Source organism: Procambarus clarkii, chromosome 57 (assembly GCF_040958095.1).
Source record: "Procambarus clarkii isolate CNS0578487 chromosome 57, FALCON_Pclarkii_2.0, whole genome shotgun sequence".
In the NCBI taxonomy this organism is placed as follows: Eukaryota; Metazoa; Arthropoda; class Malacostraca; order Decapoda; family Cambaridae; genus Procambarus; species Procambarus clarkii.
The window spans coordinates 17516704-17537923 of NC_091206.1; the positions used below are offsets into that span (position 1 = coordinate 17516704).

The window sequence follows — 21220 nt, forward strand, 5'->3', positions numbered from 1 at the left end:
TATATATATTATATATACATATATATATATATATATATATATATATATATATATATATATATATATATATATATACATACATATATATATATATATATACATATATATATATATATATATATATATATATATATATATATATATATATATATATATATATATGTCGTACCTAGTAGCCAGAACGCACTTCTCAGCCTACTATTCAAGGCCCGATTTGCCTAATAAGCCAAGTTTTCATGAATTAATGTTTTTTCGTCTACCTAACCTACCTAACCTAACCTAACCTAGCTTTTTTTGGCTACCTAACCTAACCTTATCTATAAATATAGGTTAGGTTAGGTTAGGTAGGGTTGGTTAGGTTCGGTCATATATCTACGTTAATTTTAACTCCAATAAAAAGAAATTGACCTCATACATAGAGAAAAGGGTTGCTTTATCATTTCATAAGAAAAAAATTATAGTAAATATATTAATTCAGGAAAACTTGGCTTATTAGGCAAATCGGGCCTTGAATAGTAGGCTGAGAAGTGAGTTCTGGCTACTAGGTACGACATATATATGTATGTATATATATATATATATATATATATATATATATATATATATATATATATATATATATATATATATATATATATATATATATATATATATATATATATATATATATATATAATGACCCGGATATATATATCTACGATATATACCCGGGTCATATTCCACATATATCAATGAAGCTTATCCTTTCTAGTCCTTTACACAATAAATGAACACTACTGTTGAATATCCTCATGCATAATACGAAGGATATTAACGAAGTGAGTCAAGTTCATCCTCGTATCTTAAAACTTTGATGTAATCAAAATGAGGTTAATAATTGAGGCAGTTTTAAAGTTTATGACTTTAGGGAAATATATTTCGAGTTATATCAAACTAAAACTGGGAAAAATATGTGAAGTTTGTCGAGTGTTTTTGGAGCCAGATGAAATAATCTTTAATGTTGCTGACTCTCGTCTTTATCAGTCCATAGAGAAGTTCTCTAACCTTCCTAACAAACGTGACGTAGCATTAGCCCATTTAGGCTCACATTCTTTTATTTATATTTTTGTTGTTATGTCCTTTATCTTTACTTCACCTCTTTCTCTTCGCCAATAGACCTTCTGCAATGTTCTTTATTCCTGTTAACTGCTTTGGTTTCCTTCTTAGCTTTTCGCCTTTCACCTCGCACATTTACATTGACTATTTCTGCCACCTCTCCTTACACGACGTTATAATTGACCAGGACGAACTGAAATGTCGTCCCTTCCTTTGTTTTCAGCTGTGTGCCTTATGTGTCCAAATAAGTTAAGGAACTTGAAACAATGAGTTATGAACTTGAAACAATGAGTTATGAACTTGAAACAATGAGTTATGAACTTGAAACAATGAGTTATGAACTTGAAACAATGAGTTAATGAACTTGAAACAATTAAAAAGAGCTTATAAATACTAAGAATTTAAATATATTTCTATATAGACCTATTTTTATTGAGATACAGCGAGTTCACGAAATAAAAAATGAAATACTGTTGTATTAAGTGTTCAGTTGCTTCAGTGATAAGCCAACGGGCATTGGCTTCTCATTGAAGCATATAATAATCAAATGTAGCTTAATATTAGAGGTAATTTCAAAATCAATTACTATTGACAGTTGGCGCTACGAAAACACACATGAGAAAGACGGAAAGTGACCAACAGAATGTAAGTTTGGCGGACAGACCAAAACTGGACAAAAATAAACAATATGAAGAGAATAAGAAAATATATTTGAAACACCCAGAGAGAGAGAGATACAAAAGCCCTGGGGCTTAATTATCTTTTAATATGATCTGGGACTTTTTAAATCCAATTACATAATTATTTTGCTCAGCAGAGTGACAGAGAAGGGGGAAGGGAGGGAAGGACAGAGGGGGGGGAGAGAGGGAGAGAGAGAGAGAGAGAGAGAGAGAGAGAGAGAGAGAGAGAGAGAGAGAGAGAGAGAGAGAGAGAGAGAGAGAGAGAGAGAGAGAGAGAGAGAGAGAGAGAAAGAGAAAGAGAAAGAGAGAGAGAGAGAGAGAGAGAGAGAGAGAGAGAGAGAGAGAGAGAGAGAGAGAGAGAGAGAGAGAGAGAGAGAGAGAGAGAGAGGTGGGAGGGGGGGGGGGTCAGGAAGAGATATTTAAATTGATAACTGAAACCTCTATCAACAATTTCCCCTATATTCTCTATATGACTTATATTATGTTATTCTCACGCTTCAATTCCTCGATTTCATTTCAAGTTCACTAATTTCACTCTCACTTCGTCAGAGTTTTCTAATCACAACTAAAACTTTCTCCATACACTCTCACATCTCTTAGCCAACTTTCCTGGAGGAACCCCTTCACTCATACCAACCTTTCTCGTAATGAGTTCCATTGTTTTCACCCTTCCTTCTATTATTTACGAAATCTCTCCCTCCGTCGCTCTCCTCTCTGAGACAAGCTTATGCAACTCACCCTTTGATTAACTTCTACCCTCGCCCTGTGTTCTCTGTCAACTAGTTTCTTCAGTCCGCAATCATCTTAAATTCAGGCTCTCAAGTTGTATCTCAACTGGTATACCACGGATCCTCATATTTTATGTTGACGTAAATCCACATCTCAGGCTGTATTTTGACTGATAAATCCACATCTCTGACTGTACCCTGACTGGTAAACCCCGGATCTCATGTTTTATGCTGGCTGGTAAACTCACATCTCTGGCTGTATCCTGACAGGTTAACTCCGCATCACTCGTTTTATCCTGACTGGAAAACAGTGACTCTTATTTTATCCTGTGATAAGACCTGAATTCACATTTTGTTCCCGTTGATAAACCTGGAATGAAAGGAAATTAGCTCGACTGAGGCCACTCGACCGAGGTCCTACTCGACCGAGGTCCTACTCGACCGAAATCCTAATTAAACCGCAGTCTTCTTTGACCGATATCCTACTCGTCTGAATTTCTGCATGCCCGAGGTGTTTCTGGCTAGTGATAAAGAAGAAAGATAGAAAAATTTCAGTCTCCGTGGTGTAGTGGTAAGACACTCGCCTGGCGTTCCGCGAGCGCTATGTCATGGGTTCGTATCCTGGCCGGGGAGGATATACTGGGCGCAATTCCTAAACTGTAGCCTCTGTTTAACGCAACAGTAAAATGTGTACTTGGTTGTAACAACGATTCTTCGCGGCAGGGGATCGTATTCCAGGGACCTGCCCGAAACGCTACGCGTACTAGTGGCTCTACAAGAATGTAACAACTCTTGTATATATCTCAAAAAAAAATAAAAAAAATAAACCTCTACCCCGGATATAAAATGAAGAACTAACCTGGCCTTCTGCCGGTTAGCCGCGGTTTTTATCCAATACCAGAGGACTGGAAGCTTTTCTGATCTCTTGCTTTAAAACTAAAAGTGACAGGTTTCAGTAGACACTGAGCAGAATAGACTTAATATTTGACTTCTAGGTGATATCGGTAAATACAGCTCACAGAGCTAATTTAATAATAGCTGGATATAATTAGATCAAGCCCTTAACTAAGTGATTAGTTAAGTGCTTGATCTAATATCTCGTCTGAGAACTGATTGACGAAGCTAAACAGGAGTTCCTCTGAAGCCGAGATAAACCCAAACTTAAGCACAGCGAACGGGAACTTGTTGCGAGTTAACTTGTACTATGTTGTGGCTCCCTTATTGACGCGCTCAGTTCCGCGTGCTTCGGTAGGATAAGACCTGATTTCACACATATGATTTCACATATCCCAGACCAACTCTGATGAGCCCTGAATGAAGCGATAGAATAGCATAGACAAAATCTGTCGAGCCCTGACTCCTGATTTAACATAACATAGACAATTTCTATGAAAACTAGACTCCAGTCTCAGCATAGCACAGACAAATTATGTGAAGGCCAGACTTCAGCTTTCAACAAACAAAGACAAACTCTCGCTGCATGCACTTGGTGCAGTGACAAGCACGAGACGAGGAAAGTAATCACGTCAATGATAATTGAAAAAATGACGAAGATGTAAATGAAAAATTGGATAAAGGATGAAGGAGCAACAAGGGTGAAGAATAAAATTTGTTAATAAACCAGAGACCTGCTCTTGGGCGGTGTACGTGAAGCTGGAGTCGGGGACAGCGTGCCTTATCTCACACGTGCAAGACAGGTTCCGTCAGAGAGCATGATGGCGTCTTGTCCATCACCTGCAGATGCCTACTTCATTTTCAGAATTCTTCTTCTTCTTCGTATCGTTTTTATTGTTCTTCTTCATCTTCATTTTCCTGTGCTCCTTCACATCTCCCTGCTTCTCCTCATTATACTTTTCTAAATTCTACTCGCCATCAGCCTCCATCTTCTCCTTCTCATGGATTCTGCATGGTAATGTAGGGAGGTAGGGGAGATCACGGCGTGGGGGACCCAGCATCTCTAACGGGGTGTTGTCATGAGTAAGAAAATTTACGATGGTGTGTGTGTGTGTGTGTGTGTGTGTGTGTGTGTGTGTGTGTGTGTGTGTGTGTGTGTGTGTGTGTGTGTGTGTGTGTGTGTGTGTGTGTGTGTGTGTGTGTGTGTGTGTGTGTGAGTGCGAATTGAAGGTCTTAGTGCATGCTTGGAGAGGTTACCTGGAGGTTACCTTGGAGCTTGGTGACGGGACATGCAAGGTAGAGGAGTTAATGAGAGGACCTAGATGGTCTCAATGTTTGGTAGGAAATATGAATGGTCTTGGTGCTTGGCACAGAGACGTGTGGTCTTGTAGTCTGGGAGTAAAACATATATGGTATTGGAGCTTGTTGACATGTCCTGAATGGTCTCACTGAAGACTTGGTGAGAGGCATGAATGGTCAAGGTGGTTGGTGAAGGGACATGTGTGATTTTGGAGCCTGTTGATGGGATCTGGATAGTCTTGGATCCCAGTTAGGGGATATATGGATTGTCTTAGAACATGATGAGGACACATGAATGGTCTTAGAGCCTGGTAACGGGAGTTGGATGGCCTCGGAGCATTGGGAAGAGGCATGGATTCTCTTGGAGTCAGGTGAGAGTGTATAAATAATCTTGGATCTTGGTGAGGTGATTTGGAAGGTATTGGTGCCTGGTGAGGGAACATGAATGATTGTGGAGCCTTATGAGGGGACATAGATGATCTTGTGAGAAGACGAGGATGATCTTCATATCTAGTGAAAGGACATGTATGTCAAAAGTGTCATTAATGAAGCGTGATAACCTGAGTAAAGAACTGCATGAAGCTATTACAGTGAGTGAGTGCGGGACTGGAAGAAACTTTAGTGTTGAATGAAACCTGAAAATGAAAGGGTCAATAAAAGCCAAGAATCTGGTTACTAACAGAGATGTTAACACACAGAACTGACAACACAGAGAGAAGCTTTCAACGAGAACATCATGTTCACCAAATGGAAAAAAGGTTATAGCCTACAACAACTATAATTCTCTATACATTACAAATGATTATTTATTAAATTAAAATGATTTTCGTATTAGTCATAGCTATAGAGATTAAAATAAAAATAATAAAAAAAATATGTTATTACTTTTTTCACGTGACTGACCGTGCTGCCAATAAATGTCGACAGTATTTGATTTCAGATTTATTTACTTTGAGTCATATATTTAGGAATAAAAATTAAGCTTATATTTTGCTCTTTCGAAAGAGATGATATATTTTATTATTCTTAATGACAGAGTCTACAGGCGATCTCTTGGGTGGGGTCGAATACACAAATGCACAAGACTTTTGTTTATTATATTTATAATATCAAAGTCCTATTAGTATTCTGCTGAATACTTGAGAAATGTAATAGTGTTAAGAGAACAAAGTCGGACAGGATACAAAAATTCATGGCCTTTCCATTTAAGATTACATGATATCCAGTGTGAAATTTAATTTAAGATTACATGATATCCATTGTGACATTTCCATTTTAGATTACATAATATTCATTGTGACATTACGAATTATAAAAAGAATAATGTGAAACCTACGAAAAGTATCTTTTTAACGTCAAAGTACCATAAAAAGTGTTATCAATATAGTAAATTTGATGGGGTATGTACGTATGTACCCGGGTCTCAACCCCCCCTACTATTTCCATCTCTTTTCCACTCTCCCTCTCTGTTTTTTCTCCCCTTCACCCCCTCTCTTCCCCCTCCAAATCTTCCCCTCTGCTTACTCCTCCTCCGAATCTTCTCTACTACTTTCCCTCTTCCACCGAAACCATCTATCTCCCTTTATCTCCCTCACACCCCTTTCATTCCCTTTCCCCCCTCTCTCCAAATATCCCCATCTCTCCTCTGTCTCACCTCTTCCACCCCCTCAACCTTTCTCTCCCTACTCTTCTTTCTTCTCAGATAACATCCCCCTTTCTTACAATTTCCCTTCTCTCAACACTCCACCATGTCAGTAAACTCTCATCCCCCTTTCCACCTTTCTCTCCCTCTCCTTCCCTTTACCCAAACATCCCCCCCTCCTCTACCCTCCTCTCTTCACCTCTCCTCCTTCTTTTTTATCCCCAAACCTGAATGAATTCACGTTTACCGTGTTCGAGAAAACTGTGAAAGTACGGTGGAAATATGCTTCACAATCTACGGGAATAGCATGCCAGATTTTATTTAATAGCAGCGGGGAAATGAGCACTTAAGATGGAGATATTTCCAAAGGTATGGCATTATTTTCTGATCCCCAACTGGTCTGTGGCACTCACGTTAATCCACTTCACAATCTTATATTATATATTATATAGCATTATTTCCTTGAAATAATTATTCAATTAAATATTTTTTAAAGGAAATTATATTTTTCCACTTATGAAATTATAATAATTGTTTTATTCCTTTTCAACGCATTTCTTCCTCCTGTGATGCTGGAAATAAGCTGCCACGTTATGACCTAATTTGCGAGGAACAATCAAAATTAATGAATGTGTTTCGCATGTATGAAGAATCGTTCATAATCGTTCATTCCCCCTTGTCATGAATACGTATATTCCCCTGTCTGCTCCCTGTAAAGAGGAATGAGAATCTATTTCTCAGTAATTTCCGCACCAAAGTGGTCCCGGAAATTGGCAGTTTGTGAACGGTGTTGGGGTGAGTCAGGTAAGGGTTCTCACTGTGGCAAGGAGTCTCCGATCACCCCCTACCAACCCCTCTTCCAAGCCAAGTACCTGCCACATTTTTGGGCTTCTCTGAAGCTGTGAGGGAGAACTGAGGAATGTCTTGCAATTTTGTCGATAGAAAACGATGGTGAGATTTAATATGGTGGTGATTCCTACTTGTCAAAATAATGTTTGGGAAGTTGGCTGATATAAGTCTTTAGCATTTCTATATTTATATCTATAAGAGAGGATGTCTGTCTGTCTGTCTGTCTGTCTGTCTGTCTCTCTGTCTGCCTGTCTGTTTGTCTGTCTGTCTGTCTGTCTGTCTGTCTGTCTGTCTGTCTGTCTGTCTGTCTGTCTATATGTCTGTCTGTCTGTCTGTCTGTCTGTCTGTCTGTCTGTCTGTCTGTCTGTCTGTCTGTCTATATGTCTGTCTGTCTGTCTGTCTGTCTGTCTGTCTGTTTGTCTGTCTGTTTGTCTGTCTGTCTGTCTGCCTGCCTGTCTGTCTGTCTGTCTGTCTGTCTGTCTACGGGTTGATAGCCAAACTCTTAGGGCTGACCTCACCCAACTTTATAGGGGAAATGGTGTGTTTGTGTGTGTGGGGGGGGGAGGTGGTGAGTGATTGTATGTCTTATCTTCATTGCTTTTCTCCCAATTTATGGGCGATATGTTCGTTATCCTTATCAAAACAATGCACCAAGCTTGGAATAATATTTAATGATTTTAGTGAAGCATAAGGTTAAGCAAGCAAGATATTTAACAAAACATCATACGGTTAAAGACACGACATATGGGGAATTACAATAATATTACCTCATTTTGGAAGCTATGCACATCAACGTTCAAAATGAAGAGATTTAGTGGAATTGAATCCAGTTTGAACGCTTCCTCGGATTAATGGGCATCATTCATAGCGTATTTTGTAAGCTACGAAGCACTTCACATTAGACACTTCCAAAATCGAGAGAACGGCCGAAACCCTTTGTTATTTTCTCTTTCTTTCTCTCTCACAGTCCAGCCGGTAAACGTGAGCATCCTGAGCGGGAGTGGCAGCCTGAGTGCCGGCACCGAGTACGAGCTAGTGTGCCAGGCCTGGGGTTCGAGACCAGCTGCCATCATCAGCTGGTGGAAAGGGGGCACCACGGCCCTCAAGGACGCCGTCATGACGGTAAGTTCGAGTGTGAAACAGGAAGAGATCACACATTTCAAGTATCTAATTACGTGGCAAGCACCTGGACCCGGCCAGCCTACGATCCCTTTCACCTCACGAAAAAATCCTTGAGTGAGAATCTCTTTCGCACTCAGGAGAGTGAGAAAGACTTGCTGAAATATTTGCATAAAGTACACGAATACATAAGTGTGGGTTTTTATCCTATGTTATTATGTCTGAGAGAAGACATTATAATTACAAATTCATTATTTCTTCATTTGGATATTGAGTAGCGAAGCAAATTTTCAAGGGAAAGCGCCAAGCCATTACGACTATATAGCACTTGGATGGGGTCAGGATAAGGATTTGGAATGGGATCGCGCGAAGGAATGGTGCCCATGAATACTGAAAACGAAAACGTTTCAATTTTATATTTAGTTCTCTGAAACAATGCAGATTTTGCTTTCATCCTTATAATGATTTTACTGAGGGGATGTTTTGTGTACATATAATATATTCTGCCTATCCTCCTAACGTGAAAGTATTTACAGTTAATATTTGCTCGAAAGTACCAAAATGTAGAGATGAATGAGCAGAAAGTTAATTTTTATATACCGAATTGGAACAAACAAGATAGACATTTTTTTAACCGCAACGTAAACAGACGACCTAAAACGTTTCCTAGCCATTCTAGACATAACACACGCTATCCCAGGACAATATACATATATATGTGCTATACCAGGCATAGAAATGTGTGTTTTGATTTAAGCTTTATTTATTCAGGACTGTAAAATATTAATAGAACAAACAGTCGTTTACCGGTTTCCGCTCACTATCTATATATATATATATATATATATATATATATATATATATATATATATATATATATATATATATATATATATATATATATATATATATATATATATATGTATATATATATATATATATATATATATATATATATATATATATATATATATATATACATATATATATATATATATATATATATATATATATATATATATATATATATATATATATATATATATATGTATGTATGTCGTACCTAGTAGCCAGAACTCACTTCTCAGCCTACTATGCAAGGCCCGATTTGCCTAATAAGCCAAGTTTTCATGAATTAATTGTTTTTCGACTACCTAACCTACCTAACCTAACCTAACCTAACTTTTTCGGCTACCTAACCTAACCTAATCTATAAAGATAGGTTAGGTTAGGTTAGGTAGGGTTGGTTAGGTTCGGTCATATATCTACGTTAATTTTAACTCCAATAAAAAGAAATTGATCTCATACATAATGAAATGGGTAGCTTTATCATTTCATAAGAAAAAAAATAGAGAAAATATATTAATTCAGGAAAACTTGACTTATTAGGCAAACCGGGCCTTGCATAGTAGGCTGAGAAGTGCGTTCTGGCTACTAGGTAAGACATATATATATATATATATATATATATATATATATATATATATATATATATGTCGTACCTAGTAGCCAGAACTCACTTCTCAGCCTACTATGCAAGGCCCGATTTGCCTAATAAGCCAAGTTTTCATGAATTAATGTTTTTTCGTCTACCTAACCTACCTAACCTAACCTAACCTAGCTTTTTTTGGCTACCTAACCTAACCTTACCTATAAATATAGGTTAGGTTAGGTTAGGTAGGGTTGGTTAGGTTCGGTCATATATCTACGTTAATTTTAACTCCAATAAAAAAAAATTGACCTCATACATAGTGAAAAGGGTAGCTTTATCATTTCATAAGAAAAAAATTATAGTAAATATATTAATTCAGGAAAACTTGGCTTATTAGGCAAATCGGGCCTTGAATAGTAGGCTGAGAAGTGAGTTCTGGCTACTAGGTACGACATATATATATATATATATATATATATATATATATATATATATATATATATATATATATGTGAGTGTGTGTGTGTGTGTGTGTGTGTGTGTGTGTGTGTGTGTGTGTGTGTGTGTGTGTGTGCGTGTGTGTGCGTGTGTGTGTGTGTGCGTGTGTGTGTGTGTGTGTGTGTGTGTGTGTGTGTGTGTGTGTGTGTGTGTGTGTGTGTGTGTGTGTGTGTGTACTCACCTAATTGTACTCACCTAATTGTGCTTGCGGGGGTTGAGCTGTGGCTCTTTGGTCCCGCCTCTCAACCGTCAATCAACTGGTGTACAGATTCCTGTGTGTGTGTGTGTGTGTGAGTGTGTGTGTGTGTGTGTGTGTGTGTGTGTGTGTGTGTGTGTGTGTGTGTGTGTGTGTGTGTGTGTGTGTGTGTGTGTGTGTGTGTGTGTGTGTGTAAGCTGGTCAGAGTTGTATTTCATCTCTGCAAATACACATTAATCATATTATGTATAAAAGAACATAAATACATGTATTTATGTATGTAGGTTTGATTAGCATTTTAAAAGCACTGTAATTACTTTCTGTGATTGATTGCTCAAAATAATCACGAAATTCTATGTATAGCAGATCTCTAACCCTGTCCATGGAGAGCAAAATTAAATGTATATATGCTGGTAATCATTGTAAATGTATGACCACGCCTGTGGTAGAGCAAAAAAAAAATGCTGTATATTGGTACTCACAAACCCATAGTTACTGTAAATACTATAATTTCAAGAGGATTGGTTGAATTTATTGGCTTTCATATTTAGTCATTCGTCAATCATAGACGTTATTTTTGAAGTGTTGATTTGTTTGATTGAAAGGTAAAGTAATTAGCAAGGAAACGCGAGAAAGAGTTGTAATGTAAACTATACGATAATGAGGACAAAGAAATGTGAAGAGGGAGGTTCACGAGGCGAACCACTGTTGATCATCCGATATCAAGCGCAGGCCTCTCTGTACCCACTACACTAGGTGGACCCACTACACTAAGTGGACCCTACACTAAGTGGACCCAATACACTAAGTGGACCCTACACTAAGTGGACCCAATACACTAAGTGGACCCACTACACTAAGTGGACCCAATACACTTAGTTGAATAATATTTTAAAAGATATGCTGTTGCCAAAACAGGTTATATAATTCTGTATCTTTATGATATGGAGCCCAAGAAGGAGACAAAGATATAGAGGAACTAAAAGATGAGAGTCAAGGCTTTAAAAAAAAAGCCACCTGCTTCTCTGTCTAACGTGATTTCATGCACAACTAACAATAAGCCTTGGTTCGGGAACCATAACCTCTAAAATATTCCTATCATCTAGATGTCTAACTGATAATCAAAAATGCAAATCCTTTCTTGATGGCTGACATAGTTTTTCAGTCCAGTTTTTCACTAGACTGCCCCTTCTCTAAGCTGAGCTCGCCCATTCAATGGCTGTCCCTTAAAAGACGTAGTCAACAATGAATTAATGTGATTTGCTGATACACTAAAGTGAAAAGCTGCTTGCCTATTCGTTTATGGACCTAACTACTTCCACATGATCAGCCGGCAACCCTATCCTCTTCCCTCAAACTGTAGGCGGAGTGGAGAGAATAGCGACGGGTTACGTGATTGTAACGATGCCATTTGCATGTATCACGTTAGATACGGTAAAATGTTAACAGGTGATAAATTTACATCTTTTACCCAAGGTAATATCTCATTAAGAGTCATTTGGACCTTATACGTGCGCTGGAACTTGTACACTTACTCCGTTGAGTGCATGATTAAATTTTAGGTTAAAAACGCTTCACGTCAGTGATAAATCCATTTTATACTTATCAACTTTATTGATAACATCCGTTTTCCATAGAAATGTTTCGATTTGTATAAGTTGCTATAACACAGCATTTTACGCTGATTCTTCCGTTGGGGTAACATCCACTACTGAGGTGACTGAGCCCGGGGTAGTGACAGTAGAATGGACGGTAGAAGTAGTAGCAGCAGAAGTGATAGTCGAATTAGTGCTAGAAGAAATATCACTAGACGTAATTACAGAAGTAGTTAAAATACATGTAGATGCCATATGATATACTTTGTTGTAGTAGAAATTATTGTATTTGCAGTAGAAAATATGGTAGATGTAGTTACGGCATATATTATGATTAATGTAGTTGAAGTAGTAATGATAGATGATGATATTGCTACTAATAGAATTAGACTCGACATATTTTCCCCTGGATAAACAAGAACACAATCCCAATAACTTGTGTGTTCGCAGAGCGAATAAAGCAGAGTTCGAACCCCTGTGTTATTACTGTTTTCTTAAGAGTATTATTTAAGGTGATGTTAAGGAGAGCTTTGCACCCTCTTGCAGACGTCTCCGGACAGCAACGTGACGACGTCCATCCTCAAGTACCAGGCTGACATGACTGACAGCGGCAAGTACCTGACCTGTCGTGCCCAGAACCAGCTCATCCCCCAGTCTGCCCGCGAGGACGGCCTCAAACTCAACATATTCTGTGAGTTGTGCTTCAGGCTGCTGCGTCTTGTGTTGCATGATGGGTGTTGTGCTTTATGTTGCATGTGTGTGTGTCCTTCGTGTTTATGTTGTAATTTATGTTGCATAGTACTTTGCTTCATGATGCAGCGTTGTTATTTGTGTTGAAATATTTTTGCTTCATGTTGTAATTGTGCCTCAAGTTGTAATGTTGTGCTTCGAAGTTGTAGTGATGTACTCTGTTTTGTAGTTGTGATTCATGTAGTTAGAACTGTAGAAGGAACTGGCATGTGAGGATAAGGAGCTAGGATATGAGGATATGGAGCTGCGATATGAGGATTGGGTGAAAGAACGGTCCTTAACCACTAGGACCGTCAGTAATCGAACTCCATCCGTGAGGATGCCAATGCAGGTGCTTAGCTGAAGTAGGGTACATGATCCAGATGTTCAAAATACTTTGGAGTATTGAAATTAGAGACAAACATAATGGTTAGGATGAGTAAAGGTGTAACAAAAAAATATGTATGGAATCTAGACAGGCAGATGAGTCACAGAAAAGCAAAGAAAGAGTTAATCAAAGACATTAAGTTGAATAAGCTAAAAGTTGAACAAATAGAGGTTACCTTACCATGAGGTGATATCGGGGCTCAGCAACCCCGCGGCCCGGTCGTCAACCAGGCCTTCTTTCTTAAACTGTGCTTAGTTCTATCCATAGTTTAAAAATCTGATAAGACATAAACAGATGGATCGGTAGTCATTATAATATAGGACGTGCGGATGGGGACGCAAGGGTCCAGGAGCTGAAACTCTTCACAGCAAACTATCTTAACAAAGAACTGTGAGGTAAGAACCTAAAGCTGTATGCACCTCTTCTCTCCATCACCGGCTAAGTTGCCCTCTTCGTCTTGCCGAACTTTAGCGTACTAAGCGTACACAAACTTATTCAGGGAAGCATAATGGTAATCCAAACAGCTTTTATGAGAGCGATAAAGGCTTTGTTGCCACATCTCTGCTCCGACATTAATGGAACATTCTCACTATCGTCTCCTTAACACGTGTTTAGGAGACTCCTCGTCTTCTCGTCTCGTCCAAAATGACTCCAACGTCTCATAAATGGCGTGTTGAATGATAGTATTGGTGCCCAAGTGTGTTCAGGGTTATGTTAATAAGTTGGTTATAGTTTAAAGATTTTTTTTTCGCTCTCTTACAAGTATGAGTAAATTTTCTTATAATTTTGCTGGTAAGTGCGGCAAGATACAAGGTTGGTCAGATCACTGGACACGGCCTCGCAGTTAGATAGAGGGAATAAAATAAAATAAATGTTTTCCAATCATCTAGATGTATATTTTTGTAATTTATCCGTTTATAACTGAATATTTTATAGTGTTCATTATGTAAAAAAAAAGTTCTTGTATTTCTCTTGCCTAGCAAGTGTTTTCTTTTTCTCCCCCCCCCTCCCCCCTCCCCAATCTCGCTGCTTAACTTACCTTGTTATGTGGCGTTTAAACAGCGAGTCATTTCATGCTCTCTACTCCATGGGTACATCTGTGCATGAGTCTGACTTGTTTTCAATTTCGTGTCGATTGGAGATGATAAATATCAGTGCCTAAATTTATTCACTCTACATCAGAGAAATACAGCTAATTGGAAGGATCAACGCTGGATGTAAATCCGAGGTATTAATAAAAATGTTGAAAGGATTAAATAGTAATTCAATATTAACATAAACCTAAAATTAATACAAATTAAAGGCTCCATGTATCGATAACCAATGGCAATCAATCACACACCCAAATGTGTTCAAATATATTCACATCCAAATGCAATATAATATTTATGTATAGGAAGAGAGAGAAATATGTAGAGCAACAGAGAGACAAGGTTCTGTCACAATTTCTTCATGGTCGACAGCAAGTCAGTCTGTAACACGATATAGACAAGGGAGGGGAAGTTAACCCGCCAGACGCGTGTGTATACAGGTAACATTCCACACTGTCAACATGGCGTCTTGGGAAATCATTGAGAAAGACCAGAGAGCTCGCGGCGCGTTGGCCTCACACCGTAAAGATGAGTTACTCAGGAAAAGTTTTACGGAAAATATCATCCTTTGAAAGAGCGAAGCGTAGAGAGAACAAGTCCCATCGGGATGACGCATGGGGAGTGATGGAGAAGAGCAGGAGGAAGATGAGGAGGAAGAGGAGTGGCAGGAGGATGTTGGGGTGGCAGAGATAGGGAGAGATGTTAGGTGTATGAGATTAAAGGTAGAATACATTTGGACAGGTGATCACAAATGTACAAAAAAGCTGGAGGAGTTTTATTCATAAAACTGAATAATTTATTGAGAACAAAGTGATCCAAGAAAAACTGAGAAAATAAGGAATAGATAAATACGAAAACATATAATGAAAAACAAACGCAGAAAAGAAATGGTGATAAGGGAAGCTTGGACCCATTTTAACTTCCCAAGATGTTAGCAAGAAAGTAAACATAGTATTCCTGAAATCCATTGCCCTAATATCTAAGAATGTATTTACTATTAATTCAAGCTTGGGTGAACTCCTCGACTGGGCACCTTCCAACATCAGCTTCCAGCACTGCTGCCTATATTCAGAGCATCGTTATGGGAATTTCTAACCGACAGATTCGTCGACGGTCATCCACAGCACTACTCGACAGTGGCTGAAAACCAACACACTGGAAACCGAGAACTGAACACCTCTGAAACTGAGTGGAGCAATATTACCAACTTGGTGGGAGGCTGTAGCCATCTCGCGACTTGGAAACACCATCGCCAAGTCCAGATATTGAGGGGAGGAAGGGCAGGAGTTTGGGACTGACATCAACCTCCAGAGTTTGGTAATAGTCTTAAATCCTTTAAACGCGAGATTATCATTCAACGGGAACTTTACCACTGTGAAATATAGAAATTCTCTACGTTGACATAGAGAAAATCACCAAAACCTAAGAGAAATAAACAACGATGTTGAAGCCTAAAAGAAAAAGGAAAAGACGGCGGTGAAAAATCAGCTTCTTAAGTTTTCAGGAAACCTGTGAAAATTCACTTCACAACACGAGCCCAAAGTTCCAAACGAACTTGATCATATGCCGTAACAAACTCGGGTTCCAACTCCAATTAAGTCTGAGACAAAACTTGGCAAAAGCATAAAACCTCTCTGTCAACTTTAGATTGGAAGTCGGAATGTGTATGACATTTCCTTTACTTGTAATTAATTAAAATTGTTGAAATTTACACTGAGTGAATGTAGAGAGTTTAAGTTATTTATTGTAAAAATATTTTTCAAAAATATCTTGTTAAGTATAAAATGTGGATAATAAACTGGTTACAATAAACGAAACTACATTGTTTCCAGAAGTAAAGTAAATAGTATAAGAGTTGACGGAGTCTAGCTGGAGTTATTTACATTTTGAATCATGATTTGTGTTTTACGAACACTCTGTCTTCTTCAAAGCTGTTGTTGTCAATGACTGTTCGCTTCTCGAGTGTAATTCTAAAAGAAGGAGCAGAAGCACTGTGCCTGCCACTCTCCATAGTGTATAACAAATCACTGGTAACAGGGGAACTGCCAAAAATTTGGAAGACGGCTAATGTAGTCCCGATATAAAAGAAGGAGGATAGACAGGAGGCACAGAACTACAGGCCAGTGTCCCTAACTTGCATACCATGCAAGCTGAAGGAGTAGATTGTGCGGAAAAAGCTAGTAGAACATCTGGATCGAAAGAACTTTGTAACACAGCATAAACATGTATTCAGGGATGGCAAGTTCTGCGTAACAGGATTAATTGAATTTTACGACCAGGCAAAAGAAATCAGGAAAGAAAGAGAGACGTGGGCAGATTGCATATTTTTGGATTGCCAGATAGCCTTCGACACAGCCTTTGTACCACACAGAAACCCTTTGTACCACACAAGAGGCTAGTGCAAAAGCTAGAGATGCAGGTATGAGTGAAAGGAAAGGTACTCCGTTGGATAAGGGAGTACCTTAGCAACAGAAGACAGCGAGTCACTGTGAGAGGGGAAACTCAGATTGACCGGGTGTCATCAGTGGAGTCCGGCAGGGTACAGTCCTTGAACCTATACTGTTTCTGGTATATGTATATGATCGCCCAAAGGGTATAGAATTGTTTTCTCATGGTTTGCTGATGAGGCAAAAATTATGAGGACGATTAAAACAGAGGAAAATAATTTGAGGTTACAACACGACCTAAACAGACTGACAATCAGTTGATTGACAGTTGAGAGGCGGGACCAAAGAGCCAGAGCTCAACCCCCGCAAACACAACTCGGTGAGTACACAGACACACACAGACACACAGACACACACACACACACACACACACAGACACACACACACACACACACACACACACACACACACACACACACACACACACACACACACACACACACACACACACACACACACACACACATACATACATCCATATATATACATATATATATATATATATATATATATATATATATATATATATATATATATATATATATATATATAAATGCGCTGGAAATGTTACAAACACGTGACCTTTCTATGCAAATCAACTACAGTTATAGAGAAAATGCATTAAATTCATTTTTTTTTCGGTGAAAGCCCATTTAAACCAAATTTTTCAGAACATTTTTAGCTTCGTTTTATATGCAACGCGAATTTATTCTTAATCAGGTCGTTATTCATGAGTCGTATGGAATATTAATGATGCATTTTTTTTTTTTAGTTTTTCATGTGTTGGGGGAAAAGAAAACCACAACTCATAAATGAAGATATATCGATAATTAAGGGCTGTTGATCGCGACCCTCTCCATTCGTGTTCGGTAGTTAACTCACAATCCGTGTTTTTACAATCACAATTTCGTGCTCAATCGTTATTTCTGCGTTCGTGTTCTACGGTAAATCTACTTACGGTAGAACACGATCAATCATAAACTCAGCCCCTCGCAAGGACAACTATTTGAGTTCACACACACACACACACACACATACACACACACACACACACACACACACACACACACACACACACACACACACACACACACACACACACACACACACACACACACACACACACACACACACGCACACACACACAGACACACACACAAACAGTAGAACTGTGTGAGTGAGCTTGTGTGAGTATGTATGTACTTTTTCTATTTTACAAGGCTTTTTAGTGACTGCAGAAACTAGTGTCAACATTTAGTCTTTGTTTTCATAGTTAGCTGTCATGTAATGTAATGACAACTGAATTACCAAATTGTTATCAAATGTACTTTTAATTAATTGGATGGTTTTAGCCAATGAAGCCACGAGCTTCGTCTGTCCGAAGATCACTTATATAAGACCACTTATACTTTCTCGGTCTGACGTTCTGTATACCAAACTTTTATTTGTGTCTAATTGGTCAATGCCTCCGCGGGATCTTACACGTTGCGATCATGTCAACTTTTCTCGTCTTTTTGTTTTTTCTGTTGTGCTAAGGTACAGCTTTTTCAGACTATTTTCTTAACCTTTAACCAGTTGTGTTGCATTACTTGACATTCATAAATTTTGGTTTGTGCTATTAGGGAGGTACTGGGGCCGCATCTTCTAGTACTGAGAATGCATTGAAAGTGTATATTGCTCTGAATGTTTTTTGTCCAGATTTTTGAGAGGCACATCAAGATATATATATATATATATATATATATATATATATATATATATATATATATATATATATATATATATATATATATATATATATGCGAACAAGCCTGAATGGTCCCCAGGACATATGCAACTGAAAACTCACACCCCAGAAGTGACTCGAACCCATACCAGTTGCGTTGCTTCTGGGAGTATGGGTTCGAGTCACTTCTGGGGTGTGAGTTTTCAGTTGCATATGTCCTGGGGACCATTCAGGCTTGTTCGCATTTGTGTTCCTCACGTGTGCCCCAAAGAATAAGGTGATTTGGTAAAATGCTATGCCCAAGATAACTATCCGAGTGCCGGCGGTGGGGTGGTTCATATAGCCTCGGCTATCACCTCATTATGTCCGGTCGTGATGGTCAAGTGGATTAAGGCGTCTTGTACATACCAGTTGCGTTGCTTCTGGGAGTATGGGTTCGAGTCACTTCTGGGGTGTGAGTTTTCAGTTATATATATATATATATATATATATATATATATATATATATATATATATATATATATATATATATATATATATATATATATATATATATATATATATATATATATATATATATATGTTTTTTACTAATTATGATATCTGTCTTTCTCCTTTTGAGCCTTGTGATCTCTTGTGATCATGTTCCTACTCACATTACCTTGCATTTACTTGAATTAGAGTCTAGATAACCTCTCGCTGTCAAGTTCTGCACTTTATCTCGTTATTTTCTTGGAGTATTCTATAATCCTCACCCATTCTGACCTGGTTGCAGGCACATGCTGACTGACATGCAAACAACCAGGAAGCATGTCTAGCAATCAGTTAGCTAAGAAAGGTGGTAGAAGGTAGGCTTTCAGGCAAGTAGACAATCACTCAAAATGGTCTCCTTCTCCTCCTCCTCCTTGGCAGACAAGCCGGTGGTGACGCTGCAGATGGGAAGCAATCTGGACCCGGAGAACATCAAGGAGGCCGACGACGTCTACTTCGAGTGTCATATCAACGCCAACCCCGACGTGCAGCGGGTCCTTTGGTATCATAATGTGAGTCCAACCTCTCTCTCTCTTTCTCTTGGTGCAGCTGCGCGTTGCTCCATTACTGGTGCGAGTTGATTTTTTTTTATATTAGGTAAATTGCAAGATTTTCATTTAGCGGTGAAAATAATATATATATATATATATATATATATATATATATATATATATATATATATATATATATATATATATATATATATATATATATATATATATATATACATATATATGTATATATATGTATATATATATATATATATATATATATATATATATATATATATATATATATATATATATATATATATATATACATATATATGTATATATATGTATATATATATATATATATATATATATATATATATATATATATATATATATACATATGGTTTTTGGTAACCAGGGCCTCCTGGTTACCAAAAACGAAAGATTTCGTCTTCTCTTGGTGAATAATTAATTTCTTCTTAATCAAACAGAAACTCATATTACTTGAGTTTGATCAGCCTTTTCTACCCTGTTAAAAATGAATTTAACTGGTGTAATTATGCTAATTCAATCTTTTATTCCATGTTTAGGAATTTACAAATACATGAAGCAGATTCTTGCAGACCTCTAGTATTGTTATGAAAATTTTGTCAAACATTAACATTTTAGTGTGTATATATGTGATAATATTATATTAATGGCCGGTTTGTCAGTGCATATAAACCCTCTCATTTCATAAAAGGTGGAGTTCTGAGGACTATGTCATAAGCAATCTGAATGTGAACTAATTTACAGTCATTCACTTGATCAAACATCGTGTCTTCAAGAATAATAAAGATTTGTGAACTGTCACTAATTTGTAACCGTCCTTTGTATTCTAGAGTATCTTAATGATTCTTTTGCATGTAACAATATGTAGCGTCAAATCTAAGACCCATAAACATTTCGTGTCACAAGAAAATTACCCCAAGCTCACCAAACCCGCTTCTTCAATCTCCCAAAACAACTCTGATCGACTACGCTACTCTTCAAGGGTTCAAACACTCAACAGCTCAACATCCCTGCTCCTAATACCTAAGAAATCACCCAAAATTATGAATCCTGCTTGCATGCATCCTAAATCCCTTCCCAGCTCAACAATCCCGCCTCTCATGGTTCACAAATCTTCCCCAGCTCAACAGCCAGACCCTCGACAACGATAGCAGGTCTGCTGGTGGGCCAACATAAGGTCAGGTTTACAACCTAACGAGGCTTCCGTATCTGCATCACGTAATGATTCCGGGCCATAAAACCCCAGGCTAGAGTCGCGCCATGTCCGACGGGGGAAGACGACTTTTTTCTTTATGTTTTATTCCGCCTCCTTGAAGTGCAGGAAGAGATTATTTGGTATCTTTCTTTACCAGTGGCGACGGGGGTGTCATTGTCTGTGTCGGCGTCTTTATCAGTGTCTGTGTCGATGTTTGTGTTACGGGTTTGCGTCTCTGTCAGTGTTAGCGTTTGTGCTAACACCATCGATGATAACGCAAAGATGACGTACAATTATAGTTTATGTGAATAAGGTGTTTAGTGTTTTTTCCTAGATGGTAAATACAACAGAGTGATAGTGTATACAGCTTAAAATATTGACGTACAATACGTCAGACTGCGCCAGAAGTTTAACAGTAAGGTTTTCAGCAACTACTTTTGTCCTTCAGTCACTAACTGAGTGGTAATTTGCCACCAGTGATATTCAGTGGCTAACTGGATTAAAATTGCTACTTGGGTTATCCAGTCCGTGCTTGCTTTAT

The 21220-nt window shown here is 38.1% G+C and overlaps 1 protein-coding gene across 1 annotated transcript in view; it reads left to right on the forward strand.

Annotated features, from left to right (window-relative positions):
• LOC123744935 (nephrin-like) overlaps nt 1-21220 on the forward strand; it is a 425786-nt gene that overhangs the window by 361934 nt on the left and 42632 nt on the right. The window contains exons 6-8 of the mRNA XM_069306333.1: nt 8155-8309; nt 12574-12718; nt 19321-19451. Of these exons, the coding sequence (XP_069162434.1) occupies nt 8155-8309; nt 12574-12718; nt 19321-19451 (431 nt within the window). The remainder of the gene's footprint in view (nt 1-8154; nt 8310-12573; nt 12719-19320; nt 19452-21220) is intronic.